The sequence below is a fragment of the Hippopotamus amphibius genome, chromosome 9 (genome assembly GCF_030028045.1).
Source record: "Hippopotamus amphibius kiboko isolate mHipAmp2 chromosome 9, mHipAmp2.hap2, whole genome shotgun sequence".
NCBI lineage: Eukaryota > Metazoa > Chordata > Mammalia > Artiodactyla > Hippopotamidae > Hippopotamus > Hippopotamus amphibius.
In genome coordinates this window covers 36455188-36477140 of record NC_080194.1, presented here as the reverse complement: position 1 = coordinate 36477140, position 21953 = coordinate 36455188, and the positions used below count along the sequence as shown (strand labels likewise).

The window sequence follows — 21953 nt, the reverse complement described above, 5'->3', positions numbered from 1 at the left end:
CTGAGGTGCCATGGAGGGTTTGAGAGCAGAGGAGTAATGTCATGAGCTTCGTGAAACATACCCTGCCTTCTCTGGGAAAGATGGGTTGAAGAAGAGTCAGCTAGAAATAGGAAGTCTAGGGGAGGCAGCTTTGGAAATCCATGTAAGAGATGGTGAGGGTCTGGACGGTGGTGGGATGAGAGTTTGGTCAGATGTTAGGACCTTCAGGGAGTCCCGAATGGCGCTGTAGAAAGAGCACCATCTGAGTCGTCAGGAACTTAGGTTCAAATCTCAGTTCTTTTGGTCCCCAGCAAGGGAAGGTAGAGTCTGGTGTCACCCTCTGGAAAAGCCCAGATCCCTAAGTGGTGGATTAAAAAAAAAAAAAATTGTTATTAAAAAAAAATTCAAACATACACAAAAGTAGAAGGAATCATTTAGTGAATCTCCTTACCCAACACCCAGCTTCAACAGTAACCCCTCGCTGGTTCTGTTTGTTTAGGGGGTGGTTTTTGAGATGAAGCTTTTGGAAATATTCAAGCTGAGGTTGCATTTGAAGCATTTCTCTGAATCTGTCTACCATCAGGTCGAGGCAGTGAAATGACTCAGGGTCCTTTTGTTCCTCCCTGGGGCTAAATTTGTGTGCACGTGCTCACGTGTTCTCTGCCGTGAGAGGGACAGCGAGGGTAGCTGTTTTTGAAGGGTGTGCTCTGGGGCTGAGGAAACGCACTTCCAGAGGCTCCTGTCAGTGGGGTAGGGTTCTGTCTGCCATGGGGGCAGGTGGGTGTGGACAGGGGAGAGGACTGAGGTGAGGACCACGTGGGAGGCCGGGCTGCTGGGTCAGACACCCTCACCATCCATCCATCGGAGGCTGCTTGTGGCCTGGAGTCTGAGTCAGGCTGACCACACTTGCAAGGCCAGGCTATAAACCAGACACCAACGGGCTCATTTGCTTTGGCAGGTGTCAACCAGTGGCCACAACAAATTCCTGCCTTCCCAGACCGCCTTCCTGGCATGACCCTACCTGGGAAAGTAAATTTTGGGGTCATCTGCTGGTGGCTGGGGAGGCAGGCTCCCAGGCAGAGGGTACCGTGTGGATGGTGGGGGCTCACCCCAGGCTGCTATGGGGTCTCCTTGCTAGTGGTCACTACTTGTACCCCCAGAGATGGTGTATCAGTCACCAACGTGCCACACAGACCAACTCTGACCAGTCCTTCTGTGGGCACTGTTGCTTCATCCTTCACTGAGCGTGACCCAGGTAGGTGGGGGGTATGTGGTAAGTGTGCCACTTAAATGCCCTCTGAGTCTGGCATCAATTGAAAAATAAGACCAGGAGTCAGACAAGTGGAGACCAAGATATCAGCTCCAGGGCTAATAAAGGGGTTTAGAGAATGTGGCTAATAGGATTCCCAGTACACACACCCACCTCTATCAGGGACCCTGCTGGATGCAGGCCTCCTTGCAGGGCAGGCCTCTTCCCTTTGGCAAGGCGGCCATGGAAACAGAGGGAAGGATGGGGCTGGGCCACATAGCTCAGTTCTCTTTCTCATTCCCTCCAGTCAGCTCCCCTCCCCCCACTAGGAGAAGCAGGAAAGAGAGATGGGCAGTGTCCTGCCAGTGGCTGTCCCCATGGCAACATGAAACAGAAACTAAATGAAGGCTTGACCATGTGTTGTGGGTCTCAGCAGAGGTTCTCTTGCACAGGTAGGGGTGGGAATGCTGTTATAGAGGAAGGAGAATCATCTGGGCCTTGAAAAATTAGTTCTCATGGACAGAGACTGCAGAAGGGACCTTCAGCTTGAGGAGACAACACGGAAAGGGCACGGCAAAATGAGAATGCTCTCCTATGGCTGGAGCATCAGGAACTCAGAAGGACGTGGTTGGAAGTAACCAGGCTTGGTTGAGGAGGTGCTGCAGAGTGGTTAAGAACATGACCTTGGAGTCAGACTACCTGGGTTCAAATCCCAGCCCTGCTGCTCCCTGGATGTGTGGTTTGAGCAAGCCACTTAACTTCTCCAAGCTTCGGTTTCCTTGTCTGTAAAATTTGGACAGTGACGGTTATAACTATCGAGATATGAGATACAGATACATGCTTAGCTCAAAGCAGAGTGAGTGCTTAACGAATGGCAGCCGTTATTATTACCGTCACATGTCTCGGATCATTCGGGATTAGCCTTGGATGCCAGACTCCTGGGTTTGGACTGCTGTGGGAGAGGCCGAGTACTGTTCAGGTGAGAGGAGGCCTCCAGTGCCTAGTTCTGAGCACCTGAACCCAGCCCAGGCTGGTTGGGGTGGGAAGGTGGACATGGAGAAGCGTGTCCCTAACAGAATGATGCACAGGGACGTGGCCGCTGTTTGAAGGAGAGGAAGGGGGCAGGGAAGAGTCCCAAGGCAGTGCAGGGTACACAGTTCCAGGAGGCTAGGAGCTCCCAAGCGAGTGCAGGGCCTTACTGAGAGCTTCTGACCATGGTGAATCTCAGGGGCTGCTAAGATGTAGCCCGCAAGCTGATGAGTATTTGGGTATCTGGTCTGGGGCTTATAGGAGCAGTCTAGTGCTGTGAGCCATGAACATGGAGATGAAGTATGGATTGTCCGGGGGAGACTGTAGGAGGAAACAAGAATCAGCCCTGGGGCAGTGAGTGGAGCTGAGATACAGGACATTCAGTGAAGGAAGGACCCAGAGAGCACTTCGTCCCAAATGCCAGAGGAGAGTCTCAGGGGTTTGCCAAGGAAAGCGATCTCAGCTGACACTGACTGATCGCTGGTCTCATTTTACCTTCACAACAACCTTTGAGAAAGTACTTTTATTCTTCTCATCTTCTGGGTGAGGAAGCTGAGGCACTGAGGGTGAGTGTCCTGCTGTAGGACATTACATAACAAGTGAGGATCAGAAGTGGGGACTCTGATCCAGGCAGTCTGGCCCCCCAGCTTGCGCTTTATTTTATTGATTGATTGGCTACATTGGGTCTTTGTGGCTGCACACGGGCTTTCTCTAGTTGTGGCGAGCGGGGGTTGCTCTTCATTGTGGTGCACGGGCTTCTCATTGTGGTGGCTTCTCTCATTGCGAAACATGGGCTGTAGGCGTGGAGGCTCAGTAATTGTGCCACACGGGCTTAGTTGCTCCGAGGCATGTGGGATCTTCCCCGACCAGGGCTCGAATCCATGTCCCCTGCATTGGCAGGTGGATTTGTAACCACTGCACCACCAGGGAAGTCCCCAGCTTGCACTTCAAACCTCACCCTACACGTGTTGCCTCTTGAGGCAATAAGAACTGAAATAGCTCAATGGATGAGAGAACACACCAGGCATGTAAGTGGAAATCTCATCGAGGTGGGTGTCAGAGAGAATGGGAGGTGAGCCCTTTGGCAACGAAGCAGAGGAGGAGCATGAAATGGTAGCTGGGGGATGCGGGGCCAGAGGACGTGTTTTAGGGTAGCAGAGGCTTTGATGTTTGTGGGGGTTGAGAGCAACAGGCGGAAGAGGGGGAGAGGTGCGGATTCTGCCTAGAGAGGGAATAATTGGGAGGTTCGGCCTCAGTGATGATAGATTAGGGTATCAAAGGGCGGAGGGGAGGTTTGAGGTGGAGAGGGAACTGAGGGATTCTGTTTCTCATCAAAGAAAGATGCATGGTCGTTTGCTGAGGAGGAGTCTGAGAGGAAGGAAGCGTGAGGTTAAAGATCCTGGTGCTCGAGTTTCTCATGGAGCTGTATGCATTGTTTCAGATCTGCAAGCAGAAGGAAGAAGAGACCTGCTACCCAGCTCACTCTGCCTCCATGGTCACGACTTGCCCTGACTCTCCCCCTGCCTGGGAGGCAGTGAGCGTGGGAGCAGGTTCAGTGTGAGCTGGGGAGGTGGTACGAGAAAGGCAGGCAGAATTTCAGGGGATGATTTTGTATGCTGACTGCTGAGGGGGCCTGGAGTAGAGAGACCTCCATCTGCACTGTCCAGAATGTTGGGGTGGTGAAAGGGGAAAGTGAGTCAGAGAAGTGGGGGAGGGTGTTAGCGGGTTCTTGAGGTGGCGGGGGTGGGGGGATGCCGAGGGGAACAGGCTGCCGTAGCCTGGTTATACTCAGGGAGGGGGCATCCAGAGAGCCCTGTGAGCTCCTCTGAGAACGATCCTTCCCCCAGGTCCTTGCTTGCTTCTGCATTATTGCTGGAGAAGAATGGGCAGCTTCCAGGCAGCTCCCTTCAGTGGTTCCCCTTGCCTGATGGATAAAGGCCAAGTTCTAGGGGTGAGATACTGTGAGAGGCCCTTCACAAGCTGGACCCAGCCTCATTTGCTACCACTCTTTCCCTGTTCTCTGGCCACACAGAGCTATGTGCCCACCCCACCCCTCCCCATACCTTGGGGTATGTTCTTTACTCCTCTTGCAATGCATTTGCATTAATGCGTGCTGCCCACCTGGAGAAATCGCACTTCCTCCATTAAGCCTTCTAGGATTGCCCACACTGCATTGATCTCTCCTTCCTCCTGCTGCTGCTGTGCCCTGAGTGTGTGGGAGCTTCCCTCTCCCAGGAGCACACCTTCTGCTGTGTTGTTGCCCTGTGTGTGTCTTTCTCCCTGGGAATCCCCAGGACCTCCATGGTGCCAGGCACCGGAGAGCTTCCCCTTGGATGTTGTTCATCGACTTGAATGAATGGGTGACGAGGTAAACCTCATTGTCCATAAGATGCTCAGGGAATCGCTGATTTTTGAAACTCAGCCTGTCTTTGAAACTAACCTCCACGTGATGTTTTCCAAGTTACTTGCCCGTCGAGCTAGTCACATCGGAGAATTGACATTCGCAGTTAATTGCCATCTGAACTTAATTTTAGAGAGGATGGGAATTTCAGGGAAATGATGCTTTTCTTCTCATAAAGGAATACCGTGGCTGCTTTAAAATTAGACCATTAATTTATGAATCTCTGAAGTCTAAGCTGGCAAAAGCCAAAGTGTTGGCCTTGGCTCCTGGATCCCAGATAAAGACCCAAATTCTACATGCAACCTTCACAGTCTAATCAACATGGATGAGATGAAAGACTTTGGGGCCTTGGTAGATAAATAATGTGTCTTAAATTCATTTTTTCCCTCGTAGCATCTAATACAGGGTTTTACAGATGATAGGGGGCAAATAGTATTTGTTAAAAAAAAAATACATTGATTTTTGTAGGTCACACATTTTTATGAGAATTGTTTTCTGCTCTGTGTACCTTTTTTCAGGTCAGATACTGTCTTGTAACAGAGTGAAGGGGTGCAGCAGGCAGAGTCCCCATGAAGAAACACAGAGCAGCACTTAGCAGAGAGTCCCATGGCCCCAGGTGTCTTGAGCTCTTTTGGTTTGGACATGAAAGCCAGCTACATCATCTCCTGGCTCTTTACTGCATTGAGCAAATCTGCAGGACAGGGCAGTGTGGTGGGGAGAGCAGGTGCGGACTCAGGTGATAGACGGGAAAACTTGGGCAGCCACGTGACCTTGACATTCTCTTAATATCTTTGTGTCTCAGTTGCCTTTTTTGTACATGGGGCTGATAATTGTACTATATCCCTCACAGGATACTTTATTACCAGGAAGATTAAATGAGATATAAGACAAAGTCTTTTTACAGGGGCTGCTGCCTCTGTAAGAGGGAGGAAGGAAACCCTCTGTGAATTTCCAGGCAGCTGGCTTTTACAGACAGGTGAAAACTGCACAGGCGTGGAGCAAGCTGCCATCATTGGATGGACTGTGGCTGGCCAGCCACGGGGCTGGCGCAGGCCACCAGATCCCAGCTACATCTTCCAGTGGATGAATATTTGTTGTCTGGCCTGGTCCTTCACATTCCAGCTTCGAAGGGGGCACTCTCATTTATCTTTGCTCCTCAGACCGACTTGTTCTGAGACTCTCAGAAGGAAGGAAAAGAACCTTCCATCCCAGGTTCTCTGGGCAGCTGCAGTGAGCCTCACCGCAGTGAGGACACGGATATACTTGTCTTAAGCACAGTGTTGAGAGGCAAACTATGTGGGACCTGGTGATGCTGTGACCCCTGGACACTGTCTGGCTCCCCACCTGCCTCTTCCCAAAGGCACAGATTCCTGCTTGCTTCCCACTCCCCCTCCAAATCCCTCTCCTTGTTGGAGCACCTGTATCCACTGTCTTTTTTAAAAAAAAGAATTTGTTTGTTTATTTATTTATTTTTAGCTGTGTTGGGTCTTCACTGCTGCACACGGGCTTTCTCTAGTTGTGGTGAGCAGGGGCTACTCTTCATTGCGGTGCGCGGGCTTCTCATTGCAGTGGCTTCTCTTGTTGCAGAGCACGGGCGCTAGAGCATGCAGGCTTCAGTAGCTGTGGCATGTGGGCTCAGTAGTTGTGGCTTGCAGGCTTAGCGGCTCCGAGGCATGTGGGATCTTCCCGGACCAGGGCTCGAACCCGTGTCCCCTGCATTAGCAGGCAGATTCTTAACCACTTTGCCACCAAGTCCCTCCATTGTCTTTTGAGATATGCCCAAACTATTCCTTGGCAGCTCTATTTTAAGGCCCATGGTCTTGGCCACTGAGATTGTTGTGGTCTCTTTACCACAATAATAAATCCTTGAATTGGGCAAAAAGACCAGCTTGGGGGCAGAATGTCAAGAGCAGAAAAGAGGTGAGAAAAGTCAGGAAGGTGAAGCAGGTGTTGAAAAATCTTAAGCAAAGGCTTTGAAGGAAACTTGACATGCGCTCTCCTGGTCCCTGCAGCCTGGACGGTCAGCTGTGCTGTTTGGGTGTGAGCATGGCAGCCTCACACTCTCTCACACCCCTTTCCCGGCCAGACCCTGTGCTCCTCCTTGTGGGCTGGGCTTGAGGTGTCTCTTGCTCGTGTCTCTTGCTCATATCTCTGGGGTGGTGTTTCTCTGAAGAAGCCTGCCATTTCAAGGAAGAGGGAGGTTGCCTCTTGGGGAACGGCTAAGCCGAGAGGAGTCCAGCTCATGGTGCCTGGAGGTGAGGTTCAGTACCTGGTGCATACTGCAGTCTATAGAGAACGATGTTCAGCTTTGGGACTGAGTCGCCTATCACAAGTTGGTGGAAGAGCTGTTTGGGATCATGGAGCCCTGTTTAAAGGTCTGTGGTTTGGTGAGAAGAGTGCTTTTTGGGTAAGTGCTTAAATGGAAGCATCTGGGTTCAGATGTGCCAAAGGAGGCTGCTGGAGGAGCAGCCACGTGTGACAGGAGCTGGGCTGGGCTTTAAATAGAAGGGCCAGAAAGCAAAAGGACTCCTTCCAGTGGTTCGGCAGAGCCTGGCTCCAGCACAAATGTTCTTAGGGATCTTTTGGAACTCACCCAGCAGGGAGTGGCTGGGAATGCCCAGTGCACGCAGCTCACCAACCTGGTACAGCGGGAAAAAGACGCTCAGCAAGAAACATTGCATTCATCCCCAGTCACCAGCCAGCACCTAAGCTTAGGGCCCTGCAGTGATCCTGACGGATCTTGGCACCCACTGGGCTCAGCTTAACTGGCTCACTAATCAGAACAGCCTGATCTGGGCTGTTTAGGTGGGAATGAGAACCCTTACGCGTGAAAAACATTGCTGGAGCCAAAAGCTTTAAACACATGCTTGTTATTAGAAGTTACTGATACTGTGATTAGACGGGGACAAGTTAAGCATGTTTGTTCACCTTAAGTGGCATTCTTTTATTTTCTCCTGTGCAGTTTTTCAAAATCAAGGCACCACCTCTTCACTTTTATTAGACTCAGATATTCACGAAAGGTGGTCACCAACTCTGACAGCAGCTTTCTCAGCATCCTGGTCCCTCTGCCCTGCTCTGACTCCTCTTCATCGTGACAGGATGTCTGTCTCTGGCTCCTCTGTCCTGATGCAAAGTTAATGCCCGTGGCCTTGTCCTTTGGTCCTGATACAGTGTCGGTGTCTGTGGGCCCTGCCATGGCCCTGAGGCCAGGTGTGCTGCTTTTCTGCACCGTCAGGCCCATCCCTGTGGGGACAAAGACCTCAGTCAGGCATCAGGGCCCCATATGCAGACTTGCAGACTTGCCTGCCACATGTGGGATCCTCTCAGCTTCCAGTTAAGAGCAGTGACCTTTAGTTCTTCCATTTTCTCCCTTCTGGAATGGGAATGTCTGCCCTGTCCCTGTCCTGTTGTACTTTGGAAGCAGATAACTTGTCTCACTGATCCACAGACGGAAAGCAATTTTGCCTCTGGTCAGCCTCCAGCTGCCTCTCTCAGGCAGTTGTGTGGTTCTGTTCATCCACCCAACAAACATGAGCTGACCACCTGCTCTGTGCCAGGTCCTGAACCCAGGAGACATGGCCCTGCCCTGGAGGAGAGACCACTCAGACAGAGGAGCCCACACTTGGAGTGGCCAGTGCTCTAGAGAGTTCTGTGAGGGAGTCTGTCATGAGCATGGACCGAGTCTGGGCAGTCACTTCCATCTGGCGGAAGGAGAAGGTCCCTGGAATCATGATGCTGGAATTGGGCCTTGAAAGAGGAGAAGGAATGGAGCAGGTGGGGTGGGGATCTTGGCCTAAAACGCTGCATCCTGAGGGAGCCTTAGAGTAAAACCAGTGGGGTAAAAATGGATTGGCTGTTGTGTCTAATGGTTGGTGCTCAGGGCGGGCCCAGGTATGGCATCATAACTGCTGTGGTTGTGAACTCTCACCCAGTTATGTGCAAAGGACTTCCACATGCATTATCTCATGGAATGCCCACAATGCCACAACGTGTATATTTTCACCCACATTTTATAACTAGAGACATAAAGCTCAGTGATGTTAGGGAACTTGTCCAAGGGTATAGCCCTTGATGGGAAGAACGTGGGTCCAAACAGAAGCCTGGCTATAGAGCGCATGCTCTTGACTGTCTCTTGGGTCCTTAACTTCCTCTCTGGGTGGTTTCCTGGGTAACAGGAAGCAGGTGAAAAGTTGTAGAAGCACTGAGGTGCTATGGTTAGATTTGTGAAATAGACCCATGCTCCTGGCAGCAATGCATAGGACGGGAGGGTGGGGTGGAGGTGAGGCTGCAGGAAAACCAGCCAGGAAGCCATTGCAGCCATTCTGATGGGAGAGGATGTGGCCTGAAGCCGGGCAGATGAAGACGAGGGGACAGAGCTAAGAGGGGGCAAGTAAGGAGACTTTACTGGACATGGTGACCAACTGGATGTGGGTGAGCGAAGGGAAGGCCAGGGATGACCCCCGGGTTTCTGGCTTGGTGACTGTGGTAGCATCACTGAGGTGGGATGGGGAGTAGTTTGGGGAAGACCGTCTGTTGGGGCCCACTGCATGTGAGGACATGGAGAGGGAGGCTTTAGCTTCCCCACTGTTTGATCAGTAATTAAAAGTTTCTTTAGGGCTTACAGAAGGGGGGATGCTCTCAGGGGTCCAGTCACCTGGAAGGCTTGCAGGGGAGATGGCTGTACACAGCTGCTCTCATCCTCTTCCTGCAAGATCCAAGAGATGGGGAGATCACATTTAGGTGAGCAGGGTCAAGTATGGTGTTGGGCTTCACCCCACAGGCCTGCAAGGCCTGTACTTGCCCAGCTTCAAGACCGAAGAAATAGTGCAGAGTCAACAACAGAGACATCAATGGTTTAATGGATGTGGGAGCTTACATATCTGAAGCAAGGTCCTGAAGCAACACCCCACCGTGTGCAGCAGACAGCAGGCAGGACAGAGTGGCAGTCTTGACTCCCAGGGAAAGGGAAGGTTACTATTATGGGGGGAATTGATGTCAGGTGGGCTCATTAGTTACCAGGGAAACCAACAGAGGGGCACACCTCTCACCACCCCTTTGATAAGCTGTCATTAGCTGGGACCTGGGGCAAGTACCTAGGAAGGTCAGTCATGTGCTTAAGATGTGGGTGAAGCATGCCCTGGTCGGTCAGGGGATATGCAGAGAACAAGAGAACAGCCATCTTGAGTGGCCTGACCATACACATGGTTTTCTGGAAGAACTGGCTGGAAGAGAAGATGGAAAGTTAGCAGCGAAGACTGCTGACCTGGGCATAAAAGCAGGAAAGCCACTGGTTCAGGCAATTAGCACCTAGAATCTGTCCGCTGATGATAAGACATTTGGTTGGGATGGAGCAGAAGTTTGCCAAGGGGTATGATGGGAGTTAGAGTTGCAACTGAGAAGGTTGGGTCGGCATGGTAGGAAGCATAATTCTACCTTGGCTGGTGGTGAGCCCCCGAGACTTGCCACCAAGCAGAAGGGTGCCTGGTTGGGAGCTGTGTTTGCATTCCATCAGTGGTTCAACTTCTGTCAGTCTCAGAATCACCTGGCCCTCTTCGCCTTAGATGGGCCTGAGCCCTTGCTCCATTAGCTCTCCAGGTGATTCTGGCAAATGCCCAGGTTTGAGGAGCACTGAGCTGGTGAGCCTTCAGTACAGGGCGAATGCAGAGGCTGCCAGGAGGCAGGGCAACCACTCAGGCTCTTGTAGTCGAGGATGAGCTAATGCAGGGGCAGGTGAGGCTGCGGAGTAGGTGAGATCACCCCCAGCGAGCCTTTGGAGAGAAGACAGCCTCTGGTCTGACTCAGCAGCACTTGGCTCCCCTGATTTTGTCCTCCACTGAACCTTTCACTTGGTTTTTTTCATTCCCCTGTCTCAGTTCTTTCCTGGCTGTTCCTCCTCAGTCTCTTTCGTTGGTTCTCCTCCCTGACTCCACGTTGGAGTGTTTCAGAGTCCTGGGGCCTCTTTATTTTTTTGGTCTTACACTGCTTAAGTTACTTCATGCAGTTGTTTTAAATACCACCTTTATGCAAACAGCTCCCAGAATGTCTCCAGCCCAGGTTTCTCGCTGAATCTCAGACTTGAATTTCCAAATGCCTACTCTAGGTGTCCCTGGGCATCTTAAACTGAATGTTTCCAAAACCAATCTCCTGATTTTATCCACTGACCCCGCCACCGTTGCTCCTGCAGCTCCCTGCCCCTGCTCTCCCAGAGGCTCAGAGCAAAAGCCTTGGGGTTATGTTTCACCCGGTTCTCTCATGCCCGTGCCCAGTCTATCAGTAGAGCTTACTGCCTTTGCCCTCAACATATATTAAGGATTAGAACATCTACCCCAATCATTCTGGATCAAGCTACCTTTATCTCATCCTGCGGCACCCCCCCACCCCCGCCCCCACCTCCCCCACCCCAAGCAGCAGCGAAAATGATCCTTTTAAAAGGTAAGTTAGACCCTCCTGTGCTCACAACCTTCCACTCTGTTCCTGTCTCAGAGGAACAGTGGAAGGGAGGGAGGAAAAACAGTGCACATCCTCAGGCACGTTGCTTGATCTGTTTGCTCGTATGTAAAGGGGGAGAGTAATTCCTAAGTGGCACACAGGGATTAAGTGAGATAATGTTGGATAAACTCTCAGCAGGTAGCTAAGAGACACCTGCATGATATACAGTAGCTACGAGAGAAAGGAGCGCACATTAATCAAATCTCAACTCTGTGCCAGGCACACCACACATATTATCTCTTTTAATTTTTGGTTGTTTTTATTTTTATTGCTACTTATATATCTGCACAATTTTAAGGCTCAAATAATTGTATATGATTTGTTAAAGTAGCTATCTCCCCGTCTACCCACTCCCACTGTTCTTCTTCAGATGCAGCCACTTCACTCTTTTAGTGTTTTTATCTATATCACTAGAAAAATGCTTGTTCTGCTACTTTATTATTTTTTTTCAGTTGTGATTATCTAGTGACTTCTGAGCTCCCACCCTAGAAGGTGAGAAGTCAACTCTTTATCCAGTCTTGCTCCCACTACTCACGAGGACTTTTCCATCCCGCTCCATCCTGCCAGTGCAATTTCTGTTAAATCTGAACGTATGCAGTGTTTCATTGTAAGGACTAAGATTATTTTTACTTTTTGGTTTCCTCACAGTGCTTTTGTCATTTGCTTGGTTTGTTATTTTATCATGGAATTAAACAAATTCTTCACCAACTATATAAATCTCTTAAAATGTTCAGATGTGTCAGGTGCTCTCTTAATTTCATGTTACTGAAGAAATCTCTCCCAGAGGCTTTGGAAGCCCTCCAACACGGACCAACTGCCCTTTTCTGCATAGCTGTCACCCCGGCATCTCCCTTATGTCTCATCACATTCTCCATGTCCTTGTGGGTTTATGTCTTTCAGAATAAATTCGTCTACTATTGTTTCAGTGGGTAGCTAAATTAGATGTTTGACTTCAGTCTTCTGTATTTATCTGAGCTCTATTTCTTGTTTACTTTCTCCCTGAATGAGATTGGTTTTATACTGATTTTATAGATGAGACAGTTGAGGCTCAGAGAGATTAAGTAATCTGTTTAAAGACCCACAGCCATTATGCAGCCCAAGTTTCAATTCAAGACTGTCTGGCTATAAACTCTATGTTCTTTCTTACTTGTCCTTTAAAAACAAAGTTAATATTGGTTGATATGGAATGTGATTGAGAATGTAGGCACTGCCATCAGTTTTCTTTACATGTCTTATTATTTTTTTAATGCTGAAAATGGCTTCTTGCTCTATTACCCCAAAGAGATAAGTTTCCTATATCCTTTTAAGAGACCATCTGCCCAGCTTAGGGATAAAAACAGGTATTCCTTTAAATAACCATTTGAAGAGCGAGCCCCTGTGGTTTATGGGTGACCAGTACATTTGTGGGGAAAGTCTTTGGTTTTTTGTGACGTGGTGGTACTTCTTTACCATCTGTTGGCCATGTGGGGCCAGGAGAGGTCTGAGATGAATCTGAGTTTGGTGGTAGTAAGTTCTTGGCTGAGGGCTCCCTCCCCAGGTCTTGCTTTCCAAGCAGGGATGTTGGCACCTGCCTGGCTGCAGCTGTGAGGAGTTAGGGCATAGCCCCGGCACAAGAGACCCTGGAGGGTACCAGGGACTCCAGATCTGTTCCTGATTCCCTCCTCCATCCAGGACAGTCCGAGCCTGCCCAAAACACTTGCATCCCTAACCACTTTTACTGGGAGAAAAGTGGTTTATAAAATGGAATGGAAGCTGGCATTTCAGCAGGGATGGGACAAATTAAGATTTACTTGCCCAATTATCTATCTTAGCCATTCCTGCCTACTTCTGATTCTCCTTTGCTGAGTATGGAGGTAGTTAATACTGTATCTAAGCTACTGCCGTAGAGTCCACCAGGTGATGGGCAGCAAATTGTGGTTCACTTGCTGAACTTCACCTAACCCTGCCCCCATTTGAGTTCAAAGTGCCAGACTAGCCTCTGTGTGGTACAAATCACTTGACTCTGACACCTCTCACAGACACGGTCATTCTAAAACATGGCTCTTCCTTCCTCATTGGCTGGTCTCACAGCTGCAGGGTTGTTTTCTTCTTGGCTGGTAGCAAAGAGGAAGGTGAAGCCCTGTGTTAGGGGGAGCCCAACGTCAGGCACCATCACAGGTAGGCAGGTGACAGCATCTGGAGAGGCCTGTGGGGGAGGGGAAGGATGCATGAGGAATGAACTACACCTTTTCTTAAACAACTTTCTCTACCTTATCTTTGTAGCTCTGGGTGAGCCAGTTTGGTATGAGAAGCCTGCCTGCTCCTCAGGGTCAAATGCAGGGCTCTGTCAATAGTCCAAGTGTCCGCAGAGAATGAAAACCGCTTTTGGCCAAAATAACAACGGTCACTGGACGGAGCGTGTTGAGAGCACTGTGTCATCCCCTGCCTCTCCTCTCCTTCCTGGGCTGGTGGGGTGCCCCTCCTTCGAATCCCCAGGGCACACTGTCAGTTCCTCTGCTGTCCAGCCTGGGTGGCTGCCGCAGCTCCCCTCTCATGGGTGGAGAGCATGGTTTCACTTCCACTCCCCATCACGTGCTTAGAGGCCACCGTGCCTTTTGTGGACCCCTTTGGAGTTTGCCCTGGATCCTGCTCTCTTTCCCAGCCCTTGGGTTACTGCCTCTTCCAGATGCACCCTCTGGCCTCTTCAGCTTGCTTCTCTGCAGGGGTCCTCCTCCCACGCAGCTTCTGGTGCTTTGTGCACTTAAGCCCACATCCCGGATGAACCCAGGCTCCCAAGGGAGGTGCTGTGTCGCTGTGGGGGTGAACAGACACTGAGTGCAGCCAGATGACACGTTTGCCTCTGAAACCCTCGGTTCCGTGAGAGCAGGGATCATCCCAGGGTGTGTTACTGATGGGGAGCTCCAACCTGATGAGGGAAGAAGATGGCTGTAGCAGCCAGAATGGGAATGGTTGGCGAATGGAATCGTGGCTTCCCTGTTGCAATCAGTGTCCATACTCACAGACGGGCCTGGAGGCCGCGGCCCGATGGCATATTTGGCCCTTCAGTGGTGCCCCCCGTGCCCCACACCACCGACCCTTCACAGCCGCTCTGCATCAGAGGCTGGCAGAGCCCATTCTCCCTGCATCCTGCCATCACCTCAGAGCCGGAACTGAGCTCATCAGCCGCCCAAAGCAGGTTCTGGCTGCTGAGCGCTCCCAATCTTACCAGCCCAGGTCCTGGGCCGTAAAGATGATACACCTTTGACTCATGTTCCACTTCTCACCAGCTCCCACGGGTCCACCCAACTTGCTACCTGCCAAGTGCAAACTCATCCTCGGGCAGAGCGCCATGGGTCGTCTTTTATGGCCCTTCTGTTGCAGGGGGACCTAGCTAGGCCCTCTGGGCTCTGCACCTTCTAACTTCCCTCTTACCTTTCACCCTGGTACTGAGGCCCCCATGGAGCTAGTCTTCTGAAATATGAGATCTTTCTTTTTAAAAATCTCTATCAAGTTTACATCTGAGGCCACTTGAGTTGCTGAGCTTGGCTGTCCAGATCCCTGATGCCGTGGGTGTGAGTCCCAAGCTCCTCTCATTAATTGCCCTTGTCACGCTTATGTGAATTCCGTGGAGGGTTTTGACTCATGGTGAGCAGCTGGGTGCTCCTGTATAGTCTCGTCAACCATTTTGACATTTGCCAACTACGTCCTGTCTTTACATGCTTTCCTGGCTTTCACGCACTGCCCCCTCAGCCTGGAATCGCCCTTATCTGCTGAGAAAGGTCCTACCCATCCTTTAAGGCCCAGGGAAACTGCATCCCCGCCCCTATCAGCATACCTCATGCTGCGTCATAATTATTTGTTCATACTTCTGTCTTCTCCACTAGACTGCATGGTCCATGGGAGCAGGGATCAGGTCTGGTTTATCGATGTCCCCCCAGTGCCCCGCACAGCAGGGTTCAGGCAATGCTGGCTGCATGGATCCATCACAGGTGTTTACTCATAAACTTCCTTGTGCCAGTCACTCTGCTACACACTGGGCACGTTGGGGTGAGCAAAGCAGACGGGTCCTCCTGCCTCCATGGAGAGGGTTAGCAAGGCCAGTTAGCGAGGAAATGTAGATGGATGAGGTTCTTTGGGGCCGCTTTAGACGTGGGCATGCAAGGAAGGCGTCTCTGAGAAGAGACTTCAGAGCTGAGCCCTGAAGGATGAGGGTTGATCAGCTTTGCAGAGAGCTGGGGAAGTGAGCTCAGGGGAGAGGGACAGCAGGTACAAACTTGTGGAAGAGGAGAAGGGGCTTAGGGTACTGGGGGAGTGGACAGGGACTGGGGCTGCAGAAGCACGAGCACTGAGGGGTTGGTGGGGCTGGATCCTGCTGAGCTGCTTCCGTAGGTCACAGTATGGGCTTTGGATTTTTTGCTGGGAGCAGTTGGGAAATCCTCAGAGGGAAGGACGTGTTTTAGACTTTAATATCCCGTATGGCTGAGCGGGTGTGAATGTGCTGAATCTTGCGCTGCTTCAGCTACCTCCCCTTTTCCTGCTGCCTCTTCTCTCACCAACCTCCCCAGGCTCTCTTTCATTCAGACCCTGAGATCTGCGCCCGCATTTGTTCTGTAGCCTGAGCTGCTCCTTGTTGCACCCCTGCCTGGCTCCTGCCACAGCCCCAGGTGCCAGTGAGGCTTCACCCCCTCCGCAAGCTCCCGTTCTCACTCCCCTGAGCTGATTGTGCAATGGTTCTCGCACTGCTGAGGCTCAGTGCCCATTTCTGACCATTTCTTGGCCTTTGCACCTGTGAGTCATGGCCCTCCCCCTCTACACGCATAGCTGCTTATCTTTCCTTGCCGTGCCTGCCTCCTCCAAAGGACCAGCCTCTTGGACTTACCTGGGTCCTCTCTCCCTGAATCTACCCCATTTTAGTTTAAAGTCCCTCATCCAGTGAGCTGTTCTGGCACAAATACCTCCTGAGATTATCTCCTCACTTTAAAAAAAAAAAAAAAAGGGTAATGTTTATTGAGCCCTTGCTACATGCACGACATGCATTTTCCATGAAATATTACTTACTCATTTAACCATGACATCAGCCCTGTGAGTTAGGTGCTGTTATCATCCCAGTTTTACAGGTGAGGATACTGAGGTTCAGAGATCACACAGTAAATGGCAGAGCTGGCTTTGAACCCAGGATATTTAACTGTTCCTTCCTGGTGCCGTCCAGTGTGGTTCTTTGTGGTCCTGACATCCTTATCCACACCACCTCCAGAGCCACTTTACTGTGGTTGCTCACATTCCTCTCTTCACTCTGAAGATCTAACTTTATGGGGAAAATGAGCAACAGGACCTCCTGTTTTCTTACCTGTGCCACCCTTGGGTCCAGGAGCCCTGCCTCTGTTCTCTGCAGCACTTATGCCCGTTGGGCCCATGCATGGGCTTTGCTGAATGAGCAAGCAAACGATAACACCTGCCTGCAGTTCACAGACGTGAGCTAAATCTCTTCTTAGGATTGCAAGTGCTGTCATAAGTCTCTCCCTGCCACCCAGGGAAAGGGAATGGGAAGCAAGAAAAATAAAAAGAGGCTGCAAGAAGACAGTTTAGCTTAAAGATCTTTCAAAGAGGCAGAGTTGTCTGGAGATGGAACCAATTGCCACCTCTACCATTAGACGGCGAGACTCAGAATCAGGGGAGTGGCTAGACTGTGTATTTTTGGAGAAATTCTCCAGCCCTGAGAAGATGGGATTCTGCACTTCGAATGGTGGTGGATGGAGTAGAACTAAAATGGTAAGAGATAGCACTCCTGGCTCCAGGGACAGTACTCTCCCTACGACAGTGCACCTGCAGCCTTCCTACACAGGGCCCGTTGGCCCACTTGAGAAGTGAAAGTGGCCGTTGAGGCCACGCAGCCTGGGTCACACCTGCCCAACGAGAGCATTGTAGGTGTGAGGCAAACGCAAATATAAGACCACTAATGCCTGCTGCAACCCATGGCTGCAGGACACGTCCCCATGGAGTCCTCACTAGCTGTGTGCTTTCCCTAATCCTAGGGGAGCCTTGAGCTCCAGGGGTGGCTGTAGCTTCTGGAGCCGGGACTGTAATGATGGTAGGAGGGGCAGTTGCTGACACACTGCTGCAGGTGGCTCTGGAGAGCCCTAATGCCTTTCCATGATACAGGCAAGTGGGATCACATGCTACAGATTCATGGAGGGAGAGCACTCGTGTCGGGAGGGTGAGGCCATGGAGACGGCAGAAACCACACGTGGGCTATTAGGATTCCTATGAGAGTGCGGTTGCGATGGTCGAATGAGGGGCTTGGCGGTCTTGGATACGTAACATGGAACTCTTTGTAATTTTTTCCTTTGTTCTGTATTTGAACTTTCAGTAGGAGAAGGAGGAGGCTAAGCAGGAAGAGGACTCATGGCTTCTGATGCGAGTCACGCGCTGGAAGCTGCCCTGGAGCAGATGGACGGGATCATTGCAGGTGAGGTCAGGGGTCCTGGCGACCGACGGCTCATCCTCCACACTGAGAAACCATTTCCTCTCATTGGACTTTTCTTTTGGGTGCAGAGAGAAGGCCCCTGTTGGGTTTCTTTTATTTTACTGTGTGTGCCGTCTCTTTTTTAACAGTGCAAGCTCAGACTCTCTAATATCTGGTGTGAGTCTAGGTCTCTGTTGAGACTACAGGTGCGCCGTATATTAGCATGTGTATAACTGTGTCGCAGTTTGGATCCTGGCTGCAACAGTGAGATTGATTTTATTGTAAAGTGTTCAGAGCACATCATGGCTTATTACAGTTGAGCTGAAACCTGCAAGCTCGCAGACTTTGCCGCCTAGCACTGGTGTCTGCTCCCTTCCCCGCCTGGTCTCCAGTATGTTTGAGAGTCAGGAGGCAGTTTTGTATTGGTTCACGCAATCACCTGAAGAATGTTCCTTATGCCATATTGGTTTTTATCCAGCGCAGCTGTTTGGCTTCATGTTTGCATTAGCCGGTTAGGAACATTCTCTAGAAGAGATCCCAGCAAAACTGGTTGATTGGAAAGGAGAGCCAGTGGGCTGCTCAGGCTGATGAACTCCTGTCGGGGGCAACCGAAGGCCGTATTGGTTAGAATAAGCCTGTCATTGGAAATCTTTCCCCGCAGGCCCCTTCTTACAGGAAAGAAAGATACAGGTCAGTGGCCTTATTTGCTGCTTGGGTGTGTTTCTGCGGGACTTTGCTCCTCGTTGTGTGGAGCTATGGCTGCAGGAGGATGGTTGAGTGTTGCTAGAGCCCAGGGTGTGTGCAGGGCACAGGCATTGCCCCCTTGCCTTTCCTTCCCTCCTGCAGATGCACCTGACACAGTGAGGGCTCTGGGTGTTTGCACCTGGGATGGTGGACGTGTTCTCTCTGTCATCTGTCAGGCCTTTAATTTCTCAGTGGGTAGAAGGGTCCTTGGGAGGCCATGACTAACATCCCTCTTTTCCAAGGCTCCAGAGATTGGGATTTCCTGCTCGAGGTTAGGGTCCCTGAAGCCCTACTGGAAGGACATGGTCAAGAGTGTGGGTTTCCTAGCAGTCCTTTCAGTGTCTCTTCTGGAAGCTTCTGGGGCCTCCTGTGCATTGAGGTCGGAGCCACAGGGTCAGACTGTCAGACTGGCTCAGGTTGTCAACACTGCCAAGCCCCCAGCCAAGGGGCAAGGAAGAGACTCTGAGAGCCGCTGGAGGTGTGCAGAGCTCTTGGATGGCTGGGATGCATGAATAGGACACCTGCTAAAAAAGGCAGACTTGTGTGGGGTCAGTTCCTCCTCCTGCCTCCTGATTTCTCCACACAGGCATTCCCGAAATGACAAAGCCTCTGGCAAGATCCCCTCTGTCTGTGAGAGAGGACTACATGTCTAGGTCCTCGGGGCCCTGCCTTGGTCAGGGATCTGCGGTGGGTGTGGAGGGTGGTCCCTGGTGTGGGTTGTGTAGAACCTGGGACACCTGTCCTTCTTCCCTTGCAGCACTACGTGCTCTCTCCTCCTGTTTCCTTAGGCCTCCATGCTGGCAGGCTCCTTTTGGGAGGGTTCCCTGGGCTTCTCTGGAACAGACACGAGAGTTTTGCAGAGAGGTGGTCTAAGACGACCCAAGGCATTCTTTGCGGGTTGGTCGGAGGAACACCTGTAGCCAGATTGCTTGGTTCAAATCCTAGTTCTGCATCAAGCTACCTGCAAGATCCGTGCCTCATATTAAAATGGAGATAATAATAGAACCCACCTAAGAAGGTTGCTGCACTTAGATGTGTAAGCACTATATAGTAAGCACTATAAAATATTAGCTCTTGATAAATTAATGAGGGACAAAAAATCTTTACCATGCTGAGTCTTCTCTAGGGACACAGTGGAATTCTAATTTACTCAGGCCCTATTTCATCCATTTGTGTTTCGTAGTTTTCATTGTCTAAGTCTTGTGCATGCCCCCTAGACTTGCCTGGGGTCTACAAGATTAACGTATAGTCTCTGCGTGGTCTCTGCTCTTGCCCGCTTGTATACTAGCTTCCGCAGAGCAGCAGAGTAATCAGATCACATCACTCTGCCCACAGCTCTTCAATGGCTTCCCACCTCAGGATAAAAATCTGAAGTCCCCATCATAACGAGTAATGCTGTATATGATTTGGCCTTTGGCTGCTTTTGCGGCTGCACCTCCTGCACTTTTCACCTGGCTTGTGTCTCAGGGCCTTAGTGCTTGCTGTCCCCTCTGTTGGAATGTTCTCCGCCAAGTACACTCAGGTCAGATCTCTATTGAAATGTCACCGTGTCTGAGGCCTTCCCTGCTGCCCTCTAATATAGCATCCCCACATCAGCCCCGTCCTTGTATCCTGTTTTTATTTCTTTATTGCACTTATCCCCATCTGACCCATTACGTTCATATCCTCCTCTTTATCATCTGCCTCCTGCGCCAGAATGTAAGCTCTCTGACAACAGAGGCTTTGTCGCGGCATCTCCCGTGCAACACAGAAGAGGTGTTTAATAGATATTATCACATGTATTTTATTTACTTTTGTGAAGAAGCTCCCCTTTTCATTGACTAGGAGGCAGTTGCTGGTTTCTGTACCTGTCCTTTATCTGGCTGCATGCTGAACTTCATTGATTATTTTCTCTACTTGTGCCTTTGTTTGGCTGATTCTTTTGGAATAATAAATCACTAATTTTCTTGAAGCCTCAGTGGTTGGCACGTCCTGTGAGCCATCTCTTAAGTAGTAATTGGCTCACACAGACATTTGACAGGAGCTGTTTGGCAGATTATTCAATACTGAGGTTATTAGTGAGTGTCTGGAGGGCATATGTTCTATGCCATTTGTGATGAAAAGAATGATAATTATTGAATGCTTTTGTGTGGGGTACTTTGCCTCAAGAGTATTAAAACCATCCTCATTTTCAAGTTGGCTGGGCCAAATTGGGCCAAAGAGCTTAGAGAGTTTTGTGGTTAATTAACGTAGACTGCAGAGTTAGACTGTGGGGGATTGAATCCCAGCTCAGCCACTTACCACTGGCTGTGGGATCTTTGGGCAAATTGCTTAATCCCTCTGAGCCTCAGTTTCCTCATATATAAAACAGTGGCGATAATAGTAGCCATCTCATATTATCAGGAGGATTAAATTAAGGCAAAGAAGACACTTAGAACTGTGCCTGGCGTTTAGTAAGTGCTCAGTTGGTCTAAGGTACTGTTTGTTTTGTTGATATTAGTATTGACGTTATTTTTGCCACCCAAGCTATGATGCTGGTAAATGGCAGAACTAAGCTTTGAGTTCAGGGCCATCTGAGTCTCTTCCGGGCTCCTTTCATTACCAGGTTGGTTTTATGGCGAAGTGTAGCTGAGCCCTGGGGTTCTGTGGGGCTGTCGACAGGAGGAGAGAGTTAATTGGGAGGAGGGTCCAGTCCTGTTCTTGACCCCTCCCACGCCCCTGCCCCGTGTCTTGGCCACAGTGGCTTTGCTCTCTTCTCTTACACATTTGACTTCCAAGTGAGGGCTCCTTTGCTTAAGGGTGGAGCAGCTGAAAGAGTTTGGAGACTGTGGCACCACACCATGATACACGGATCCTGCACAAGTGACGTTTTTGTGTTAAAGTTTAAATTGTTCTTTTTTTAATTTCTATTCGCTCATTAATTTGCAGTCAAAGGATGTCAAATAGTGCTGCCAACACTTCCAACACTCAGTTGCTTTTGCATGTGTTAAAGTACTCAACCAAGTGCCCAAGGACTGTATTCTCTCTCTTTATGAAAACACAATTACACTTATTTCAGTGGAAGAAATTTTTATGGGCTTCCTGCGTGCCCCAAGTAGCAAGCGTTTATGCAGAAGCAACATGGATTCCTACTAAAATGGACACAGTCACTTCAATAATGATTATTAATAGTCATAACACTATATAACAAGGACTTTCCCTTTATTAATCACTTTATAATATGACAGGGTACTCTTTACTTTCCAAAACTCTTTCCAAAAGAGTTTCCAAAAAGAGTATACTTAGGGCATGTGATATGGATGTTTATGTAATTAAGCCTTTAATGCAAAAAAAAGGTGCCCCCTTCCTCCAGTCAATGTAAAAAGTGCAAACAGTGCAAAAGATTATCACTCGTAGAAGCAACCAGGCCAGGAATACTCCGAGGACATCCTGATACACAAGTGCCAAGTTTTCCCCTGTAAAGCCACACAGGGTGACCCTCATCATCTCCAGGCATTCATCTGCTCTGGAAGTATGAGAACAAGAAATGCCTTCTAAACAGAAGTAGGAAATGAAGCAGAAATATGAAGTGAAAGTCCTTGCAAAGTTGAATTTTTGAAACTTGAATGGGTGCATCCTGGGTGTGATTATACTTAATTAGA

General features: G+C 50.0%; 1 protein-coding gene across 15 annotated transcripts in view; it reads left to right on the top strand.

The window, feature by feature from the left end:
* PPFIBP2 (PPFIA binding protein 2) overlaps window positions 1-21953 on the top strand; it is a 145713-nt gene that overhangs the window by 14708 nt on the left and 109052 nt on the right. For 7 of the 15 annotated variants that reach the window (XM_057748917.1, XM_057748908.1, XM_057748906.1 and 4 more), the window contains exon 2: window positions 17494-17592. In XM_057748917.1, the coding sequence (XP_057604900.1) occupies window positions 17529-17592 (64 nt within the window). In that variant the 5' untranslated portion in view covers window positions 17494-17528. The other 8 variants (XM_057748903.1, XM_057748913.1, XM_057748912.1 and 5 more) reach the window with 4 other exon arrangements.